We start from the raw sequence: 23,727 nt of genomic DNA, 5'->3' as shown, positions 1-23,727 counted from the left end.
TTTCATTGTTTCTGCAAGAATAATCTGCTGCATGTGAACAGAGCCTAGTTTTATATGTATGAAACCTATAGAATACTTCTGGAGCAACTCTTGTAACCTGTAGGTAAAGGAATGATACAAATGTCTATGAGCCAGGACAATGATAGAATGTGGGTATAAAATGCGATGGTTGGGGTTTTGTCCCATGGCTTCTTGCGCCATCTAGTGGCCGTTTTCATAAACTACAACTTATCCTGAAAAGACATCTGTTTATGGAAGTCCCCAGCTTATAGGGGGTAGTCTCAGGAAGAGACCCCCTGCCCCTATATCCTATTAGAGCAGTGTTCACTAACCTGTTGTAAAACTACATCCCCACAGTGCCATGACACAATGGGAGTTGTAGTTTTGTAACAGGTTTAGGGACACTGCATTAGAGCATATGGTAGGCTTAGAGGATTGAGTGGTTGACTCACACTGTCTTAATCTGAATGGCTGACATGTGATGCTACATTTCTCCTGCAGTGTCTGCATTCAGACATCACAGACAACTTGGTATACTGCCTACGAGACATGTAAAAAGTTTTAAACCTTCTGCCTATGCCCGGATCGCTGGTACTGGTATTGAACCAGCTGGTGGGCTCTGGTGTTTTTCCGGGGGGCTTCTTGTCATAGTGGCCAGTAGTGGTAAACACCCACCCCCCAGACATGCGGGCAACCGGGCCTTAAATGGGTACACCAGCTAAAACCTTTTTCTTTAAAATCAACTGTTTTCAGAAAGTTATATAGATTTGTAATCTACTTCTATTTAAAAATCTCCAGTCTTCCAGTACTTATCAGCTGCTGTTTGTCCTGTAGGAAGTGGTGTTTACATTTCAGTCTAAGGGTATGTTCACACTGAGTAAAACAGGCAGAATTCTGCAGCTGAACTTTCCGCCATGGAATCCCGCCTGTCTCAGTGTGCCATAGCCCGTCTATGGGAGAGCGTGCGCTCCTCCGCAGCTGCCGCTTTCCGCTCAAAGAAGTGACATGTCACTTCTGAGCACGGCGGGATTCCGGAATTCCGCCGTATTTGCTCACTGTGAACATACCCTAAGGGTGGGTTCACACTACGGAATCCGAGTGAATAAGTTCCAGCAGATTCCATTGCTTGTGCCAGCTCACGGCGATATGTCAATTATTTCGCCGAATAGCGGAATCCGCCTGGCCATAGAATGGTGTCTATGGCATGGGCGGAGATGCGTGCCTCCGTGAGCGGGTATGAGCGAACTTATCTGAGCGGATTCCGTAGTGTGAACCCACCCTAAGTGCTTTCTGCTGCCACCCTTGTCTGAAACAGGAATTCTCCAGAGAAGTACAGGTTTGCTATGGGGTTTGCTACTGCTTTGGACAGTTCCAGTCTCAGACAGAGGTGGCAACAGAGAGCACTGTCAGACTGGAGACTGGAGAGAATACACCACTTCCTGCAGGACATACAGCAGCTGATAAGTATGGGAAGATGAGATTTTTAAATGGAAGTAAATTACAAATCTATATAACTTTCTGAAAAGAAAAAGATTTTTGCCGGAGTACCCCTTTTAAAATAGCACACATGTGAGGTGCAAACTGTGGGTGCAGGTGCGACAGCAGAGATGAGAGAGTCCCACTTTAAACAATATTCAACTTTACTGGAACTTTTCTTCAGTGCAATACAAATAGTAGCATTGCTTAGGTACTTAGTGCAAAAATCAGTAATAACAGAAGTAGCTTGAAGCAGAGTAGAATAAATAGGAAAGTTGTAACAGGAGATAGGGGACGGATAGTTGGCCCCTTGCCTAATTTAGTAAGTACTCTGCCGGGATGTGGATTAAGTGCGTGAATTATCTTGAAATCTCATACTCACATATAGAAGTCCCAGTTATCTTATCTGACCGCCTTCTGCACTCAGTGTTCGATTCCCGTCCTCATTGGTAGTACGAGTCCCAGGCCATTGTCTCTGGGTGGAGCTAGCTAATAGTATCCTTCCTACTCAGCTGAGAGAAAGTCAGTAGAGAGCGGCTATCTTGCACTGTGCTCTACTGGGGATCAGCCTTTCTTTCCGCTCCTTCTTTAGAGGGTGACTGTCCTGACAAACAAATTCACAGCGTAGGCAAGAGGGGTGCTCCTTTATCTCTGGTTACTCTGTGGTTAGGTCTAGCAGTGCAAAACTGCTGCTGTCAGTCACACAGGAAAACAAGTCTGGTCTCCTCCTCAGCTAACCCACCACTCCCAACCTCTCTGGCCCAGAGCCAGACTCCAACTCTCTAACTACAAGAAGTGCTGAATATGAGACAAGCTAAACCTTCCTTCTGAACTGCAGCTGTGCCCCGGAGGAGTGTGACACCTAGTGGTTGGAGTAGTGCACAGCAGTTAACTGTACTAACTCTGACACCTGAAAGAAATACTTTTACCTGGGTGTGTAAAGAGCAAAGAAAAACCTGTAGTGGGACACTTCATTTCAGTATCTTGACCACTAAATTAAACCAAGAGAAGTGGGCAGCAGTGACTGGGCTTTGTCTGTCTGTTGCAGGCTCTATAGAATTAGAATAGAATATCAAGCCAGGGAGTGAAGCCCACAGCTACGCACTTCTCCTGGCTATATCTAGTGATCAATGGGGAATCAAAACTTGTGACATATCAATAGTTGTTTTTTTTTTAAGTGACAGATCACCTCATCAAACTGCAGCAATTTTTGTGCTTTCTTATTGCTATCTAGTATTAGCTGTGTATTTATGGAAAGGGGTTCACATAGATGACATGAATTAAGCAAATTACAGACTGGTACATAAGGAGAGAGGACACTGCCTGTGAGGGCTTATATAGGAAGAGAGAGGACCCTGCCTGTGAGGGCTTATATAGGAAGAGAGAGGACCCTGAGAAGGAGGGCTTACATAGGGAGAGAGGACCCTGTCCACAAAGACTTGCATAGGAAGAGAGAGGACCCTGTCCACAAAGACTTACATAGGAACGGAGAAGACACTGCCCGTGAGGGCTTACATAGGGAGAGAGAGGACCCTGCCTTTGAGGGCTTACATAGAGAGAGAGAAGACCGTGCCCGTGAGGGCTTACATAGACAGAGAGAGGACCCTGCCCGTGAGGGCTTACATAGACAGAGAGAGAGAGGACCCTGCCTGTGAGGGCTTACATAGAGAGAGAGAGGACCCTGCCCGTGAGGGCTTACATAGAGAGGACCCTGCCCACGAAGGCTTACATAGGGAAAGAGGACTGTGCCCGTGAGGCCTTCCATAGAGAGAGAGGACCAAGCCCGTGAGGGCTTATATAGGAAGAGAGAGGACCGTGCCCACAAAGGCTTACATAGGGAGAGAGGACTGTGCCCGTGAGGGCTTACATAGTGAGAGAGGACCATGCCCGTGAGGGCTTACATAGGAAGAGAGAGGACCGTGCCCATGAGGGCTTACATAGAGAGAGAGAGGACCGTGCCCGTGAGGGCTTACATAGAGAGAGAGGTCTGTGCCCGTGAGGGCTTACATAGAGAGAGAGGACACTGCTTGTGAGGGCTTACATAGAGAGAGAGGACTGTGCCCGTGAGGGCTTACATAGAGAGAGAGGACCCCGCCCACGAAGGCTTACATAGGGAGAGAGAGGACCCTGCCTGTGAGGGCTTACATAGGGAGAGAGGACCCCGCCCACGAAGGCTTACATAGGGAGAGAGAGGACCCTGCCTGTGAGGGCTTACATATAGAGAGAGAGGACCCTGCCTGTGAGGGCTTACATAGAGAGAGAGGACCCTGCCCACGAAGGCTTACATAGGGAGAGAGGACCCTGCCTGTGACGGCTTATATAGAGAAATAGAGAGGACCCTGCCTGTGAGGGCTTACATAGAGATAGGACCCTGCCCACGAAGGCTTACATAGGGAGAGAGGACCCTGCCCACAAAGGCTTATATAGACAGAGAGAGAGGACCCTGCCCACAAAGGCTTATATAGACAGAGAGAGAGGACCCTGCCCACGAAGGCTTACATAGAGAGAGAGGACTGTGCCTGTGAGGGCTTACATAGGAAGAGAGGATCGTTCCTGTGAGGGCTTACATAGAGAGAGAGGACCCTGCCCGCGAGGGCTTACATAGAGAGAGAGAGAGTACCCTGCCCATGAGGGCTTACATAGAGAGAGAGAGGACCCTGCCTGGGAGGGCTTACATAAAGAGAGAGAGGACCCTGCCCATGAGGGCTTACATAAAGAGAGAGAGGACTGTGCCCATGAGGGCTTACATAGAGAGAGAGAGAGAGAGAGAGGACCCTGCCTGGGAGGGCTTACATAGGGAGAGAGAGAGGACCCTGCCTGGGAGGGCTTACATAGGGAGAGAGGACCCTGCCCATGGGGGCTTACATAGAGAGAGAGAGAGAGAGAGAGGACCCTGCCCGTGAGGGCTTACATAGAGAGAGAGGACCATGCCCATGAGGGCTTACATAGAGAGAGAGAGAGAGAGGACCCTGCCTGGGAGGGCTTACATAGGGAGAGAAGAAAGGGAATAATATGAGAATGGACTACATGAACCAGGAGGTCTTTTTCTGATGCAATCTTCTAGGTGACATCCTGACCAAAGAGGTAGATGTGATGTCATCAGTATAGAAGTGATAGGATTCTATGATCTGCCCCTGGCCAAATGTATGGATGTAGAAGAGGTCCTAGGCTGGAGCCTTGGGGGACACTAACGGTGAGAGAAAGAGAGAGGGGTGAGGAGGTGGTGTATGAGACACTGTAGAGTGTTTTTCTTTACCCTTTGATTTCCAGCTGCCGCTGAGTATTTCTGTCGGTATAAGTCCAGACTGAGCACGGGTCTAAGCAGCTTTCAGTACTGGTTTCTAGAACCACAGTCGGACAGCCGTCCTAAATTATCCATATACTATACGCAATTGAGGACAGTATACTACCCATTCTATTCTATGGCCAATGTGCATGACTTTGGATTCCATGGTCTATTCCTGGAGCCCAGATTATAAAAAGGTTTAACAGTCCGGATTCAGGCCCCTATACTTCAGTGTGGAGGCTCCATGACTGCAGGTGACCGGCGGATATGAGTGTGGTCTACGTTCACAAGTATCAGATGCACTGCACACCGTGTGATCGAATCACGTAAAATAATGTAAAAAACCTGTCATAGCCCTACAATTCCCTGTGATCAGACCTGACCGTAATATACCATCTCCACAGCCTGTAGTATCCCAGTCCTCAGGAGGCCGCAGTGATGTCGTCCATGGAATCATAAGGTCCAGCAGTCATGTGACAAGGTCAACATCCTGCAACATTGGTGCTAATTGTGTAAACATGTGATCACATGACAGTACACCGCCACAGATTTTTAGGAGTTTAAAAAGTTTGAAAATGTAGAACGAAGAAAAAATGTGAGTTAGTCTGTGTTTTTTAAAGTCATGTGATTCCTTACTCACTCCCAGCCACTATGTGGATGTGGGATACCTTGTACCCTCTGACGCCCGCTGACTACTATACAGTAGATCTAAGCAGCGCTAGTGGCAAACTTTCAACGAAGAATTGGTGGATCCAGCACGACCAGAAAGTTCAAAAAGGAAAAAACTGTTAAAACATCAAACTTTAATCCATGTTACGGTTAAAACTTGGACCCATATTGGGGAGAAATGGTGACTAGACGACGCGTTTCGCGCATGCGCGCTTAATCATGTCTGAGGTCGTCACTATGGGTGGTGTTTAAAAGACCAGCAATGGCCATGCTTTGTCTCTTCAGACTCCAATATATGTAATACTACAAAGCATTAGAGAAAATAACATATATATATTTTTCGACCTTTTTTGATTTTTCATTAGTGTATTTAGCACACCCCTTAGCATCCTATTCAGACATAGCGCTTTGTTTTGATAGCCAACCTATGTGCGGTGTCATACCGCGCTCCTGAAATAAACCGGAAATACTGGTATATATGCTTTATTCAGGAAGTGTTGACATTATACTCCGTGATGTAGGCACCGCTATGTTATACAGCTTTGTTTTAAGAATACATATCATAGATTTTTGCTTTCTAACACAGTTGTTTCAATCAAGGCATACTCACTCTGTATCATGTGATATGCCATTGGCCATTGCTGGTCTTTTAAACACCACCCATAGTGACGACCTCAGACATGATTAAGCGCGCATGCGTGAAACGCGTCGTCTAGTCACCATTTCTCCCCAATATGGGTCCAAGTTTTAACCGTAACATGGATTAAAGTTTGATGTTTTAACAGTTTTTTCCTTTTTGGGCTTTCTGTTCGTGCTGGATCCACCAATTCTTCGTTGAAAGTTTGCCACAAATAAAATTAGCCCCAACAATTGGTTTCTCTCTATTTATTTATTTTTTTACATTTTTATTCATAGCCTTTTGTGATAAATGAACGTACAACGTCATGTCAATTTGTATTATACACCAAAAAACATTGCAGCGTCTGGATACAGTGCAATCACTTTAGTAGCCCCCCGGCCTATCTGTGGTGGATCTGCTGCTGGGTATGGACAGTAGTGGGGGGTGTCACTGTGGTAACCAGTCTTTAGGGCTGGAGATCCGCGTTCTCCTCAGGGGATGAACGTGTTCCTGCCGGACATAAGGTCTGGAGAGGATATCCTGCAGCTTCTGCTGGTAGGACTTCTCAGCTTGTAATCCGGCCTCATATTCTCTCTGTTCCTCCTCTTTTTCGGCCTCCCGCTGCAGCTGATGGTAAGCTACCTGAGAGAGAAGCTGCTGCTGATACTGCTTGGCGCTCTTCATTTGACTGTATAGAAAGTCAGAAATTCTTTATATAGCAATAAATGTAAACCAAGTTTCAGAAGCCAATCAGAAATAAGGATTCACTCAATTGTATGATATTCACTCATTGACTGATCGTTGTCTTTTATCAGCAAATCATCATATAGTAAACAATAAAGATTATACTTACCTCTCCATGCTCCCCCAATGTCCACCTGCCTGTTCCCTGCTTACCACCTCCGCCGCTGAAGCTTCTAAACTGGTCTTTGCGGTGACAGGCCGCTCAGCCAATCACTAGCTGGGAATCCCCGTGGCCAGTGATTGGCTGAGCGGCCTGTCAGGTCAAACAGACCGATCTAAAGCTACAGCCACAGTGCCGAGAGTGACAGCAAAGGGCAGAAGAAGAACAGGAGCATGGAGAGGTAATGTATACAGTTTATTCAAACGTTAGCCATCAGCTGCACATCGCTATTACACGCAGCAATGCACGGACAACGGCCGATGATTTTAGGTCTGGACCTAAAGACACGATCAGCCGATAACTGATGTCATTGGCTGATCATTGTCTCTAATACACGGAGCGATAACAAGCCGAATCGGCCTGATTGGGCCAATTATCGCTCCGTGTAATAGGACCTTTAGGCTGAGCTGCAATACCAGGTCCAGCCACAGCTATCTATATGGGAAAAACAACCAGAAGTGACGTACAATTTCCAATTCTGCACATGCACATGGATTTACTATGGATTTCACTCTATGCACTGCACAACAGAAGCATGCTGCGGATTTTATGTGGAATTTTTCCGGCACATGTGAATGGGAACATGTAAAAAACCACAATCATTTATACTGTAAACTGTAAATCTGATGCATGGGAACCTGGCCTAAAGAAAGCTGCAGTACCAGAGATATCCAGAAATGTATGTACAGTGCGATAGATTGGAGTTCACCAAACTTCAAGCATGCTCGGGTTCATTTGATGAGTAGTGGCTGCTGAAGTTGGGAATCCTGGAAAACATGGATCCAGTCATAGGCCACATCTGCGTTTTCCTGGCAGCCCTAGGGCTGCATCCATCTTCTCCAGCTGCTGGGATGCCGAGCATTCGGGTTCACCAAGTTCACTTATCTCAGGAACTGGACCAACAACTTACAAAGCACAACATTCATCTGGGCAATCTTTCTGCTACATTACCTTTAAGAAAGACACATACACCGTATGGCAGTGAATTTTGCAGCAGATTTGATGTAAATAACTGAACACAGCATCAAATCTGCACCATCAAATCTGCTGCTGATCTGCACGACATCGATCGTGTGTGTTAGCACCTTTAAAGTAATGGAAAACCGTGTTTACCTAACAATCTTCCATTACTCACAGGCTGGTTGCCCATAATCATCCTATTTTTGCTAAAATGAAAATCTCCTCCTTGTGCCTGGCGACCCTGTCCTTACACAGTTTGTACAAAGCCGTGAATATGAATAAGCAGAGCTGCACTATGAATCATGACAGAGAGACTAAGCATCAGCTTCACGAGGTGGGGCAAAACCATCAGGTATAAAACCACGGGTTCATCTTAACATAGTGTACATTCAATGCTTAGGAGAAATAACGTCCGCTTTCTACTAGAAACAGCGCCTCTCCTGTCCTCAGTTTGGGTATGATTTTGCAGCTCAGTTTCTATTGAAGTGAATGGAGCTGAGTTGTAATACCACACACAACCTGAAGAAAGGGGTGGTGCTGTTTGTGCAAAAAACTAGCTGTGTTTTTTCTAACCCTGTATAATCCCTTCAAGAAGTGCATGGTGCAGAGTGTGAATGGCTGCTGCCGTGTTTTACTACATCTACAGCCGTGGCCCTTACCTTGCATTTCTTTCCATTTCAAGCTGTTTGTGCTCAGCAATTGCCTTTTCCAGCAGTTCTTTATCGCGTGCGAGTTCCTCCTGTTCTTTGGCATTACGTTCCACTAGAAAAACAGAAGAATAGAAGAAGCGCTCAATGTGCCGCGGGGTTTCAAAAAACCCCCAACAAAACCCGTTCTGTCACCGGAAACACAATGCTGTAGTCAGATGCCATCCAAGGAAAACAGCAGACAGGGAAGATGACCTTACCCATGTCACCAACATAGTGATGTAACCGTCATCTGTCATCCTATATGTCTATATAGGGGAACACTGCTATTCATGGTGGGGTACAAATGGCCCTGTACCTCCCTGAAAGGGGTGGCAATAGAAACTTAATAGGTGGAACACAAAACTTTGTCCCAGCATCTTTTTTTTTCAACTCAACTGGTTTCAGAAAGTTATATAGATTTGTAATTTACTTCAATTTAAAAATCTAACATCTTCCAGTACTTATCAGCTGCTGTATGCCCTACAGGAAGGGGTGTATTCTTTCCAGTCTGACACAGTGCTCTCTGCTGCCACCTCTGTCCATGTCAGGAACTGTCCAGAGCAGGAGAGGTTTTCTATGGGGATTTTCTGCTGTTATGGACAGTTCCTGACATGGACAGAGGTGGCAGCAGAGAGCACTGTGTCAGACTAAAAATACACCACCTCCTGCAGGACATATAGTAGCTGATAAGTACTGGAAGATGTTAGATTTTTAAATAGAAGTACAAATCTATATAACTTTCCGGCACCAGTTGATTTGAAAGAAAAAGATTTTTGCCGGAGTTTTCCTTTAAAGGGGTACATTTTAACAAACTTCTGATGTGTCATAGTAACATGTAAGAACCTGTGATTGGTGGGGGTTCCTCCGCCCCTGTTCAGAGAATGAAGGGAGCAGTGTACAGGTTTATAGATGGTGACTGAGACCTTTATAAATCCACACAATGCACACTTTACTTTCCACAGGGACTAGTAGATACAAACAGATTGAGTAACTCGCTCTATTACTGATCAGTTGAGATCTCAGCACCCAGACCCCATCGATCAAGACTTCTGACATGTCAATAGCTTATTAAAAAGATTGGTATACATTATTACCATTTCTATACCTCCCATTGAATAAAATGGAGCGAGATGGAGCATGCGTCCACCATCTTTAGCCGCATATCCATCTTGACCACCTGTCCACCATCTTTAGTGGTGGGTTTACATTGTCCTACAACAAGGGATGGGTAACCTTCGGCCCTCCAGCTGTTGCAAAACTACAATTCCCATCATGCCTGGACAGCCAAAGCTTCGCTTTGGCTGTCCAGGCATGATGGGAATTGTAGTTTTGCAACAGCTGGAGGGCCGAAGGTTACCCATCCTTGCCTACACCAAGATACCAAACAGAATCATTCCTTACACTTCTCTGTAATCTGCCGTCTCCTGGTCTCCATGACATCCTTCATCAGGCGGTTCCGGGCCTCCTTCTCCAGCCTGAGCTGTTCGGCCCGCTTTGCCCAGGATTTCTCCATCTCTGCCTCGATCAGTTTATCCATCTCCTTCTCTTGTCTCTTCTCTTCCTCCAGCTGCTGCGCCAGGTACTGCCGGTATACCTGCTGCTCTCTCTGTAGCTCCATCTAAAGAAAGGAGCAAGTGTCACATTAAAGAGAGTTGCACACAAAAACCCCATAATCCGCTCATCTCAGTAGTATGATTACTTTTATAATATATCTTTTACGGCAAATAACGGCCTTCATTTTGACGGTGTGTTAACATAGCCCCAGGCTGGGTTCACGTCTCCGTCGGAGGCCATAGAAGACTTTATTGAGGAGTAGCAAACAGAGACAGACTACTGCATGACGGACACCAATGGAGCCTGACAGACCCTACAGACTATGAGGTCCGACACAGACCTGAACCTAACCTTACTGTGATTCCCTCCATCTGGTTGTATATGGAATTTTATGGTTTCTCACTAAACATATATGCAGAAGGTTCCCCCTAGTGGTTGCTGTGGGCAAAGCAATGTGTACATTTTAATGGGCCCAGTGCAGAAGCCTCTTCTCTTACCTCTTTTTAATGTCTTAGGCTATGTTCAGACTATGTATTAGACCGGCCGTTCTCTGAAAAGATCATCCCAGCTGGTACTGCAGTATGGGCCGGATGATCTTTGGCACCGCAGAGTTCTGATGCGGGCGCATCCATGCTCGCTCCACAGTGTGCACTGACAGAATTTTCTGCGGCCACTATTCAATGAATAGCAACCGCAGAAAACTGACATGTCAGTTTTCTACAGCGCCCCTAGGGATCCCGGCCTGAGTGTATACCATGTGTATATACTCCTGCCGGGATCCCTTCAGTCTGCAGTACTATGTAAGTTCAGTGGAAATCACGGCCATTAAAACAATGGCTGTGATTTCCACGGATCTTACGTAGTGTGAACATAGCCTTACACTGCAAAAAACAATTCTACTTAGGGACTATTATTTATACCCATTAATAGGAAACCTTCGATAGCAAGAAGCCCATGTAGTAGTTCTGTGTAATGGGTAAGCTATCGCTTAAACATTTGTCCACATTGATTTTGCTAACTTTACACACCGTACGGTAGGTTTTCCCAAAAATAAACAAAAGGTTGGCAGGAGGTATAACATAGGGAGCCTGTCCCTTTAACTCACAAGCATGGGTTCCTAAATCTGTGCCCAGCTAGGTGGAAATGGATAATCCTTCTGCAGGCCACTCTCTTCACATCTCACACAACCAGGGAGCTCTCCAATGAACTTCCACCTGGCAGCAAACTAAGGACCATATCACATGGAACGATATTCGGCCAAATCAGGCCAAATTCAGCTGATTATTGCTCCGTGTAAGAGAGACAATGATCAGCCAATAGAACGATCATTGGCTGATCGCGTCTTTAGGTCCGACACCAAAATCACGATGACAAACAATAGAATAAACTGTTATACATCACCTCTCCACACTCCCAGTCTTCTCCTGCCCTCTGCTTGCTTCCCGATGCAGCAGCTGCAGCTTCAGAGTGGTCTCTAAACTGACAGGCCACTCAGCCAAACACCGGCGGTCCCGGGCAGTGATTGGCTGAGCGGCCTGTTAGTTCAGAGACCACTCTGAAGCTGCAGCTGCTGCACCGGGAAGCAAGCAGAGGGCAGGAGAAGACCGGGAAGGGCTGCACGGACATCACTAACGATATTATATACATATATACGTACAGCCCTTGCTAATCTAGCAAACTGGCGCTCCTTTACATTATTGATCGAGCCGCCACGTCCCCATCTAATAGGACCCCAGGAGGGGGAACAGCCCTATCATTCCCTGAAGTTAGGGACATGTCCCTCATTGAGCTATGGTAAGCACAGAACTCTTGGCACCAAAACCTCCCCTCCTTATACAACATGTCTAGGTGCAATACATTCAGTCCTGCATATTAAAGGGGCTATCCAGGATTGGGAAAAACATTCCTACTTTCTTCCAAAAATATCACCATACCTGTCCCTAGGTTCTATGTAGTATTTTAACGCAGCTCCATTAGGGTGCGTTTGCACAGACAGATTTATCTGACAGATTTTTTAAGCCAAAGCCAGGAACAGACTATAAACAGAGAACAGGTCATAAAGGAAAGACTGGGATTTCTCTTCTTTTCAAATCCATTCCTGGCTTTGGCTTCAAAAATCTGTGTAAACACACCTTTACATTTTACTGGAACTGAGCCGCAGAACCCCACACCCAAACTGAGGACAGGAGAGGTGAAATGAGTTTTTTATTCTAATCGTGGACAACCCCTTCAACACAGCAATGGTAAATTGGCAGTTTTTGCAGAGAAGAGGCCCATTGTCTGTACAGATGGCTGGTACCCAGACTTTACCTTGCGCAGGCGTCTCTCCTCTGTGTCATCCTGACTGTCCTGCATAATCTGCTCCATGATCTTCATGTCCAGCACTAGCTCCTCTTGCTGCTCTTTGGCCAGACGCTTCATCTTAAGGCGGATGGAATGATCCAGTATGTTCCTGACCTGTGATTGTTTTTGCTGCTTCTCCCGTAGAGCGCGTTCATCCTCCAGCTTCATCAGTTTCCGCTGCTCCACCTGCGGGTGATTATTATTACATTATTATTACTGCTAATCCTCTACTGGTTTCCATAAGCACACAAAATGGCAGAAGAAAACTTTACCAGTAAGTGAGCCTCCTCTTCCTTCAGCCTCTTCTCCTCCATCCTCTGGGCCTCGGCTGCAGCTCTCTGGGCTTGTAGGACATCTAACATTTCTCGGTTCAGCTCCATTTGGCGCTGAGACTTCTTCTCCTCGTGTTCTACTTTGGCCAGCCGATCCTTCTCCCAGAGCTTAGCAAACAGCAGGTCCTCCTCCTTCCTCTGCCTCTCCATCTCTTCCTTCAGTACCAGCTGCGCCATCCTCTCCGTACACACTTCATCCTGATGCATCCTTGACTTTAGAGCTCGTAGTTCTTCACACTGTTCCCTGAACAGCAATGATATAAGACATGGTGAATGTTACAGGCCAGGTCTCTTCTGGACATTCCTTTACATATTATATTTCAATGCTTTGCTTTATTTATTGTATACTGACCATGTGCCACGGTGAAAATCTTTTTCTTTCAAATCAACTGGTTTCAGAAAGTTATATAGATTTGTAATTTACTTCAATTTAAAAATCTCCAGTCTTCCAGTACTTATCAGCTGCTATCTGTCCTGCAGGAAGTGGTGTATTCTCTCCAGTCTGACACGGTGCTCTCTACCGCCACCTCTGTCCATGTCAGGAACTGTCCAGAGCAAGAAAGGTTTTCTATGGGGATTTCCTTCTGCTCTGGACAGTTCCTTACATGGCAGCAGAGAGCACGGTGTTAGACTGGAGAAAATACACCACTTCCTGCAGGAGTTGAGATTTTTAAATTGAAGTAAATTACAAATCTATATAACTTTCTGACACCAGTTGATTTGAAAGAAAAAGATTTTTGTCGGAGTATCCCCTTTAATCTCTAATCACATTAATAGCAGCCATTGTAAATGGTTGACACCTCAGATACCTATGGTTATACTGTAAAGACAACATGTGCTGTAAAAGGACAGGGTGTCCCAAGATGTTAGATCCATTGAGAATATACTGGGTCCCATAGAATGGTGTGCACTAGCTTCTGACTGCTCTACTCTATCTATAATTCTGCATGGAGCTGTGAAGGACTGTGTCATAGTTACATAGTGACAGATGATGATGTGACAAGTGTGTACCTAAGGGAAATCTACATAGCCACTGGAGATTTACTATTATGCACTTCTAAGGCCAAGGCTTACCATGGTGCTCCATCTGTCACCCCATCAGCACTCCCACAACATGACTGTAAGATGCTGATGAGTTGTTACGGCAGCCAGGAGCTGATCAATAGCCTCTAAGCTTGCCCTATGCGGTAGACTATTAGGGTAAATGCACACTAAGTAATTCTTGTGAAAAACTCCATGCAGAATTTTTTTTACAGATTTTATTTACGAAAATTACTCCGTTTGCATATACCCTTAGGTTCCTATTACAGGGCCCGATCATAAGTGTAAAAGAGTACCGATCTGCTATATCAGCGCCCCTTTATGGAGCAATTACATAGGCCAACTATCGGGCAGCAAGGGCTGTGTATATACAGTGGTACCTTGGTTTAAGAGTAACTTGGATTAACAGCATTTTGATTTAAGAGCTCACAGTTTTTCAAAATTGTAACTTGGTTTAAGAGCATTGCTTTGGTTAAAGAGCTCCCTGTACTGGGTGGGATAGGGAGTGGGGGAGGGGCATGGTCTGCATAGCGGGGTCTACAGCCCTGTACTCTGACCCAGGAAGTCTCCCTCACCTTCCAAATCATGGCAGATCCACTTCAGGCTGGGGCCTACAACAGGGGACAGGACTGTGGAGGTAATCTCTCCATAGCTGTAACCCCTCTCTCCCTGGACAGAGAGCGCTGCATGTATGTGCCCACATCTGCCCTGCTCATTCCTTCCTGCTCCCTGCAGTCTCTGTCAGCCCTTGTGTTTCTCATCCTCTCCATTACTGGATAGTAACTTATAATATCACATATTCTGCTGTTTCTGAATGTTTGTTTCATCTGTTCTACAGAACAAAAAATAATTATTTTTGGGGTGTGCCTTCTGTTCCCTTCTGGTCCAATCTCTGCACTGACAGGCCGGCCAGCCAATCACTGGCCACGCTCCTGTATCGGCCAATGATTGGCTGAGCAGAAGGGAACACAAGGCAGAGCTGCAGATACCAGGAAAGGCCTGAGGACACCAGGGAACGTGGTAAGGTAAGTAAATACTTTACTATTTTATACTACAACCATCAGCCGATGATTTTAGGTCTGGACCTATAGAAACAATCAGCCGATGATCGCTGTCATCATCCTCTCTATTACACAGTGCGATTTTCAGCTGAATCGGCCAATTATTGCTCCATGTAATCGGGCCCTTAGGCCCTGCACATTGCAGTAACATTCTCTGATCCCAGTTTCAATGAATCGGTCATTGTTTAGTCTTGTAACCGACTGAGATCATCCAGAGCTGCATCCTAAAGGAGTTAATTCCTGCTGTAAGATCTCTGCATGCTGTCAGTGAATGGAAACATATTGTTTACCTGTCCCAACCATTGCCAACTAACATTAAGGTGCACAGGAAGGGAAATATGTTACGTCACCTTCACAAGCAGCAAGAACTGGAACACAAAATATATTAAAAATAAATATGCTAAAGATGTCCTCCATGTGATACCTGAACTGCTGGTCCCGCTTCTCTGCCACTATAGCCAGCCTTTCTCTCTCCCTTTTCTCCCTCAGACTTCTGGCCCGCTCTCTCATCTTAGCTTGTCTCTCCAGGGTGGTCTCCTCCATGGACTCCATCTCCTTTATGTGCTCCAGCTCTTCTGCTTCCAACAGCGACTTAAGTCTGAAAGGTAATAAATCATTGGTCATCTACATGGAAATTATCAAAGATGGTACTAGAGGATGATGCAGCAAGAGATGGGGGTGTCCATACTACACACTGTGGATGACACTGTTATGGGGGATCTGTAGATGACACTGTTATGGGGGATCTGTAGATGACACTGTTATGGGGGATCTGTAGATGATACTGCTATGGGTAACTGTAGATGACACTTATAGGGGAACTGTAGATGACACTGTTATGGGGGATGTGTAGATGACACTGTTATGGGGGATCTGTAGATGATACTGCTATGGGGGATCTGTAGATGATACTGCTATGGGGGATCTGTAGATGACACTGTGATGGGGGATCTGTAGATGACAGTGTTATGGGGGATCTGTAGATGACACTGTTATGGGGAATCTGTAGATGATACTGCTATGGGGGATCTGTAGATGACACAGTGTTATGACAGTGTAATGTGTTACATTTATGGAGGTACAGTAAATGACACAGAAGTAGTGTGGATAACACCATTGGGTCTCACTCTGACACTATTATAACTCCTATTCATCTCTTCAGAAGTATCCTCATCATTACCATAGCCAATCTGGTTTGTGGTGCTCACCGGTCTCTCCGCTGCTCTATCTGCATCCTGTACTCCTCCATGGTCTCATACACCTTCCTCTGCACCCTGGTGTGCAGCATCTTGTGGTCTGTGATCCTCTCCCATTTACTCTTCATGTCTTCGAAGTCTATCTCTTTGGTGAAGGCCAGCATCTTCTCCCGGAGATCATCACGGCGTCTTCTCTCCAGGGTGATGTAGTCATGTGGTCGGCTGGAGGGAAACTTGGCTCTCTGTATAGTCAAGAAGAAGTTTTTGATGAGTTGTAGGTATACCCAAATCCTAATAAATTCTAGTTACAAAATATAATACCACTCTTATGTGCTCAAACAATAATTTCAAAATAACATAAAATGTGCAAAATATTAACATCATATTTACTTCATAAACAATATAACCATAGACTCCCAAAATACTACCGCTTAAAAGGCCAGCGTCCGCTCATGATAAATCTAGGGTCCATGTGTACAGGGAAGTCTGTTCATAACCATCCTTCAGTACCAAAAAATACCACCATATGGTGTTCAATAATACCACCATAGAGTTGCGAAAAATACGTACCACTTTTTAACCTCAAAAAATCTTCTTAGAAGTCGGGGGTCATCTTATACGCTGGGTATGGCTGCTCCATACGGTGGGAGAGCTCCTCTTTGACTCTTATGGTGTGTTTACACAGAGATATTTATCTGACAGATCTTTGAAGCCAAAGCCAGGAACAGACTATAAACAGGGAACAGGTCATAAAGGAAAGACTGAGATTTCTCCTGTTCTCAAAACCATTCCTGGCTTTGGCTTCAAAAATCTGTCAGATAAATCTCTCTGTGTAAATGCACCAGTACAGTGGCAGACCCGAGACTATATAAAATCTACTGCCCGGATGCATATATTACAGGTACCATGTACACAAGGGGCCACACGACCCCATCAGCACCTTGGCTCAGGTCCGTAGTGTTAACACAACCTAAAAAGGACACCAGTGAAGTGTAAACCTGATATAATACCGCCATATTGTGCCCAGATAATATCACTGTACAGTACTCACATAATACCTCTATGAGGTGACCAGATGATATCACCGCCATACCCTGCCCACCTGAGGACCATATCAGCCGTATATTGCGGGGCAGGCTGTGGGGGCTCCGACCGCTCCTCATTTGCCCCGATAGGTTTTATGGAGTCTTCCCGGTAACTTACCACAGCTACATTGTGCGGGGCCGGACCGGTCACCTCCCTGCAGCGGGGTCTGCTCCTCTGACTGAGCAACATGGCGTCTCCCGTCCTGTGCGGCGTCTGCGGAGAAAACAGCCAAGACGACTGAGATTGTGGAGCGTAACCAGGAGAATGAGCAAAATCCATAGGAATACATGGAGTACATGAAGGACGCCACATGTATTGTATGATCCCATACACTGTAACAGTAATCATCATCATTCATTTATAGCTAATTGATATTAAGGGCATGCTGGGAGTTGTAGTTCCCCAGGGATGGGGAACCTTCGGCCCTCCAGCTGTTGCAAAACTACAACTCCCATCATGCCTGGACAGCCTTCGGCTGTCCAGGCATGATGGGAGTTGTAGTTTTGCAACAGCTGGAGGGCCGAAGGTTCCCCATCCTTGACCTACACTATAAAGAAGCTCAGTTACCGTCACTACCGGGGGGGACACCGAACGTCTAGTCTCAGCCCCGCTCCTCAGTCCACCTGAGCCAGGCACACGGCATTCGGTTACCGGGCAACGCCGACTCCGGAAGTGACGTATCCGGGCAACCAAATGTAAACAAGCGGCCGCTAAAGCCTGTATTCTATTAATCGGACAGCAGGTGGCGCTGGTGTACGGCGGAGTTGTCTGCAGAAGAGGAGAGTTTCTTATATTTTCCCATCTGATTGACATCTAATAGCTGAAAGATGAGAAGGATGATGACTTAAAGGGATTGTCCTCCTAGGATAGTGGTGCTAGTGTCAAGTGACAATTGACATTTTATTTTGATACTGAGATAATGGCTGAAAAAAAGGTGTTATAGGGTCATTTACTCACAAAATGCGCCAAAAAAGTTCACATGTAAAAAGTAAAAGACATATAGAAAAGAAGTGACACGTTGCTTTTTTTGGCGTGCTTTCCTATTAACCCTTTCCTTTTTTGGTGTGCTTTCCTATTAACCCTTTCCTTCTTTGGTGTGCTTTCCTATTAACCCTTTCCTTCTTTGGTGTGCTTTCCTATTAACCCTTTCCTTTTTTTGTGTGCTTTCCTATTAAAATCAATGGGAGATTGTTGAAATGATTGAAATTGTCAGAAGGAAAATTAGGACATGTTGAAAAAGATTCCTCAGCCACATGACGGCTTTATGACACTCTTTACCCTATTGAACTGTGTATGTTGCTTTTTTGACACCACAGGGTGAAGTATTAATGTCTCAGTGCTTTTCCACTATCTATATTTCATATTCCACTATCTATATTTCATTGTCCAGAGTGACATGCTGGAGTAGTGGGAGTTTTGACCCCATATATATATTTACTTGCTTTTGTTTTGTCTCCTGATGATCCCGGAGGGGAGGTAGAGACTGAGGTGGCAGATAGGGGCCACCAGATATTATGCAAGATATATACACTTGTTGATAGGGGTATGACGTGTCATTTCACGATTTGTGATACACATTATGAATTATTGGTTTAGTATTGTTTATATTTAACTGATTGACCTATATGGTAATTATTTATTGTGGACCATGTTTTTAATGCATATCTAATAAAATTTATGATGTTTTAGATCTACATGTTTTCAGTGATAGTGTGTCTGATTGTACATGTAGTACACTTCTGTCCACCAAATATACAGGTGGAATTGTCAGTGATTTCTCCACATGACGGCTTTATCCTTATAGTGGCTGGGATACGGGTATCAGGACACTGCGCTGGTATTCCTTGTGCCACAGCCGGCTTTATCCTTATAGTGACTGGGATGCGGGTATCAGGACACTGCACCGTATTCCTTGTGCCACATGACGGCTTTATCCTTATAGTGGCTGGGATACGGGTATCAGGACACTGCTCTGGTATTCTTTGTGCCACATGACGGCTTTATCCTTATAGTGGCTGGGATGCAGGTATCAGGACACTGCTCTGGTATTCTTTGTGCCACATGACGGCTTTATCCTTATAGTGGCTGGGATGCGGGTATCAGGACACTGCACCGTATTCCTTGTGCCACATGACGGCTTTATCCTTATAGTGGCTGGGATGCGGGTATCAGGACACTGCACCGTATTCCTTGTGCCACAGCAGGCTTTATCCTTATAGTAGCTGGGATACGGGTATCAGGACACTGCATGGTATTCCTTGTGCCACATGACGGCTTTATCCTTATAGTGGCTGGGATACGGGTATCAGGACACTGCATGGTATTCTTTGTGCCACATGACGGCTTTATCCTTATAGTGGCTGGGATACGGGTATCAGGACACTGCATGGTATTCCTTGTGCCACATGACGGCTTTATCCTTATAGTGGCTGGGATGCGGGTATCAGGACACTGCACCGTATTCCTTGTGCCACAGCAGGCTTTATCCTTATAGTAGCTGGGATACGGGTATCAGGACACTGCATGGTATTCCTTGTGCCACAGCCGGCTTTATCCTTATAGTGACTGGGATGCGGGTATCAGGACACTGCACGGTATTCCTTGTGCCACATGACGGCTTTATCCTTATAGTGGCTGGGATACGGGTATCAGGACACTGCATGGTATTCTTTGTGCCACATGACGGCTTTATCCTTATAGTGGCTGGGATACGGGTATCAGGACACTGCATGGTATTCCTTGTGCCACATGACGGCTTTATCCTTATAGTGACTGGGATGCGGGTATCAGGACACTGCGCTGGTATTCTTTGTGCCACATGACGGCTTTATCCTTATAGTGGCTGGGATGCGGGTATGGGCACACTGCACTGGTATTCCTTGTGCCACATGACGGCTTTATCCTTATAGTGGCTGGGATGCGGGTATCAGGACACTGCTCTGGTATTCCTTGTGCCACATGACGGCTTTATCCTTATAGTGGCTGGAATGCAGGTATCAGGACACTGCACGGTATTCCTTGTGCCACATGACGGCTTTATCCTTATAGTGGCTGGGATGCGGGTATCAGGACACTGCACGGTATTCCTTGTGCCACATGACGGCTTTATCCTTATAGTGGCTGGGATGCGGGTATCGGGACACTGCACTGGTATTCTTTGTGCCACATGACGGCTTGATCCTTATAGTGGCTGGGATGCGGGTATCAGAACACTGCACGGTATTCCTTGTGCCACATGACGGCTTTATCCTTATAGTGACTGGGATGCGGGTATCAGGACACTGCACTGGTATTTCTTGTGCCACATGACGGCTTTATCCTTATAGTGGCTGGGATGCGGGTATCAGGACACTGCACGGTATTCCTTGTGCCACATGACGGCTTTATCCTTATAGTGGCTGGGATGCGGGTATCAGGACACTGCATGGTATTCCTTGTGCCACATGACGGCTTTATCCTTATAGTGGCTGGGATGCGGGTATGGGCACACTGCACTGGTATTCCTTGTGCCACATGACGGCTTTATCCTTATAGTGGCTGGGATGCGGGTATGGGCACACTGCACTGGTATTCTTTGTGCCACATGACGGCTTTATCCTTATAGTGGCTGGGATGCGGGTATCAGGACACTGCGCTGGTATTGTTTGTGCCACTTGACGGCTTTATCCTTATAGTGGCTGGGATGCGGGTATCAGGTAACAGCACTGGTACATATACAGATATAACTGGGAGCCAATCAGTGTGAGTCCACCCTCAGTGGAGAGAGAGACTTTGGGAAAGAGATATTTCTAGAGACCATAGTAGAAAATATGGAGACCCCTATTTTACAGAATTGCAGAACCCTGGGGGCGCCCCATTAATTCCGCCATTCACAGACAAGTGTACTGTATATTGCCAAGATTGTGCCTAATTTTAAATGGAATTATCCTTCCCTAAAGAGACGGCTACAGGGGAACATTAGCAACCAAAAAGCACTACTGTCTGGAGGTACCCTGAGAAAGACGACATCCATAACTACAAGTCCCAGCCATCTATCTCCTACTCTGGGCTGAACACTACATCGGCCTGTGTGTACCCCCATCCTCTAGCACAGATCTCCACTATAGAGCTACGAATTCCCTCTATTCTACCCCAAGATGGTCAAAGTATAATTTCCTGGAGACCTTGGCATCTGATGTTACCGTTCACTTAAGCTTTATGGCTTCTCTGTGCAACCATAGTGAAGATCAGCCGAGTCACAGATAACGCTTATCAGTCGCTGTGTAGGCGGGAATAGGTGACATTATATACTGTATATTACTATATACTGTTTCTTCATATCCAACTTGACATCTTAGGATCCTATTACACAGGACGATTATCGTTATATCATTTGAATTTAAACGATAATCTTTTTGTGTAAATGCAGGCAGCGATCAAACGTCCAACGAAAAATCGTTCAATCGTTCATCGGTGCCGACACAAAATTCATTGTTAACCGTTCACTAATCATTCAGTGTAATTCCCCATCATTCCTTCATTTGTTGGGATCAGATGTGGTAAACAATCATAGTAGCAATGATAACTAATGACTATGTGTAATAATTGCCTCACGATTATCGGTTGTATTTGACCAATTACTGACCTTCCGGACGGGTCATCGCTTGCTTGCTCCTTAATATCTGGCCGTGTAATAGGGTCTTAAGTTCAACTTCTTACAAAATTTAGCTCAACTATCAATAAGTCATATACGAGAAAGTTCTGCCTAATGATTCAAGAGCAAATAGGAGCGCTGTATACAAGGGATGGGGAGGGCAGTCTCCTGTCCATTACAGTACTTGGGAGTATAAAGGCCCTATTTACACGGCCGATAATCGTCTCATGTAATAGGAAAAAAAAAACACAAGATCCCTTTTCCTTTGAAAGTCAATGAAAAAACGGATGCAAACAGATGCGCACAATTGCATCCAAACTGTAAAAGCACAGTGTGAAGCCACCAACCACGAAAAATGAATTTAGACTCCAGACCAGACTGTAAATATTCTCTACACCAAACTACAAAAAATGATCGTAGACTCCAGACCATACCCCTTCATTTACTAAGACCAAACCCCTCCAGACTCCTAGACCATACCCCTCCATAGACTCTAGACTATACCCCTCCATAGACTGCAGACCATACCCCTCCATAGACTCCAGACCACACCTCTCCATAGACTGCAGACCATACCCCTCCATAGACTGCAGATCATACCCCTCCATAGACTGCAGACCATACCCCTCCATAGACTGCAGATCATACCCCTCCATAGACTGCAGGCGACTGCAGGCTATACCCCTCCATAGACTGCAGATCATACCCCTCCATAGACTGCAGACCATACCCCTCCATAGACTGCAGATCATACCCCTCCATAGACTGCAGGCGACTGCAGGCTATACCCCTCCATAGACTCCAGACCACACCTCTCCATAGACTGCAGGCTATACCCCTCCATAAATTGCAGACAATACCCCTCCATAGACTGCAGACAATACCCCTCCATAGACTGCAGACAATACCCCTCCATAGACTGCAGACAATACCCCTTCATAGACTGCAGACCATACCCCTCCAGACTCCAGACCATACCCCTCTATAGACTGCAGACCATACCCCTCCATAGACTGCAGACAATACCCCTCCATAGACTGCAGACAATACCCCTCCATAGACTGCAGGCTATACCCCTCCATAGACTGCAGACAATACCCCTCCATAGACTGCAGACAATACCCTTCCATAGACTGCAGACCATACCCCTCCATAGACTCCAGACCATACCCCTCCATAGACTCCAGACCATACCCCTCTATAGACTCCAGACCATACCCCTCCATAGACTGCAGACCATACCCCTCCATAGACTGCAGACCATACCCCTCCATAGACTGCAGACAATACCCCTCCATAGACTGCAGACCATACCCCTCCATAGACTGCAGACCTTACCCCTCCATAGACTGCAGACAATACCCCTCCATAGACTGCAGACAATACCCCTCCATAGACTGCAGGCTATACCCCTCCATAGACTCCAGACCACACCTCTCCATAGACTGCAGGCTATACCCCTCCATAGACTGCAGACCTTACCCCTCCATAGACTCCAGACCACACCTCTCCATAGACTGCAGACAATACCCCTCCATAGACTGCAGACAATACCCCTCCATAGACTGCAGACCATCCCCCCAACGTAGACTGCAGACCATACCCCTCTATAGACTCCAGACCATACCCCTCTATAGACTTCAGACCATACCCCTCCATAGACTCCAGACTCCTAGACCTTACCCCTCCATTTACTTACCCATTCTAAGGGCCTTATTACACCAACAGATTATCTGACAGATTTTTGTAAGCCAAAGCCAAGAGTGGATTTGAAAAGACGAGGAATCTCAGTCTTTCCTTTATGTCCTGTTCCCTGTTTATAGTCCATTACTGGCTTTGGCTGAAAAAAATCTGTCAGATGATCTGTTGGTGCAATAG

The 23,727-nt window shown here is 45.9% G+C and overlaps 1 protein-coding gene across 2 annotated transcripts; it reads right to left on the bottom strand.

The window, feature by feature from the left end:
• Positions 1 to 6,315: 6,315 nt before the first annotated feature.
• CFAP53 (cilia and flagella associated protein 53) lies at positions 6,316 to 17,873 on the bottom strand. 2 transcript variants are annotated; one of them, XM_069964823.1, is made up of 9 exons: positions 17,784 to 17,873; positions 17,334 to 17,429; positions 16,143 to 16,372; positions 15,359 to 15,532; positions 12,773 to 13,076; positions 12,468 to 12,686; positions 10,005 to 10,221; positions 8,574 to 8,676; positions 6,316 to 6,738 (listed from the first exon to the last, which is right to left on the bottom strand). In XM_069964823.1, exons 2-9 carry the CDS (start codon positions 17,403 to 17,405, stop codon positions 6,498 to 6,500), a joined length of 1,560 nt encoding a protein of 519 aa, XP_069820924.1. In that variant the 5' UTR covers positions 17,406 to 17,429; positions 17,784 to 17,873; the 3' UTR covers positions 6,316 to 6,497. The 2 variants fall into 2 exon arrangements, with proteins under 2 accessions (XP_069820924.1, XP_069820925.1); XM_069964824.1 differs by having other exon boundaries at positions 17,793 to 17,851.
• Positions 17,874 to 23,727: the final 5,854 nt, after the last annotated feature.

This window comes from Dendropsophus ebraccatus, chromosome 3 (assembly GCF_027789765.1).
Source record: "Dendropsophus ebraccatus isolate aDenEbr1 chromosome 3, aDenEbr1.pat, whole genome shotgun sequence".
In the NCBI taxonomy this organism is placed as follows: Eukaryota; Metazoa; Chordata; class Amphibia; order Anura; family Hylidae; genus Dendropsophus; species Dendropsophus ebraccatus.
This window is presented reverse-complemented; position numbering and strand designations above follow the sequence as displayed.

Bases quoted from the DNA above. Each gene is read 5' to 3' on its own strand.
- CFAP53 (XM_069964823.1), bottom strand. From the start codon at position 17,405: ATGTTGCTCAGTCAGAGGAGCAGACCCCGCTGCAGGGAGGTGACCGGT. The intron at 13,077-15,358 runs GTATCACATGGA...ATTGCTGTTCAG, and splicing joins AAGCGGGACCAGCAGTTCAG to GGAACAGTGTGAAGAACTAC. The intron at 6,739-8,573 runs GTAAGGGCCACG...CTTTCTATACAG, and splicing joins GAAATGGAAAGAAATGCAAG to TCAAATGAAGAGCGCCAAGC.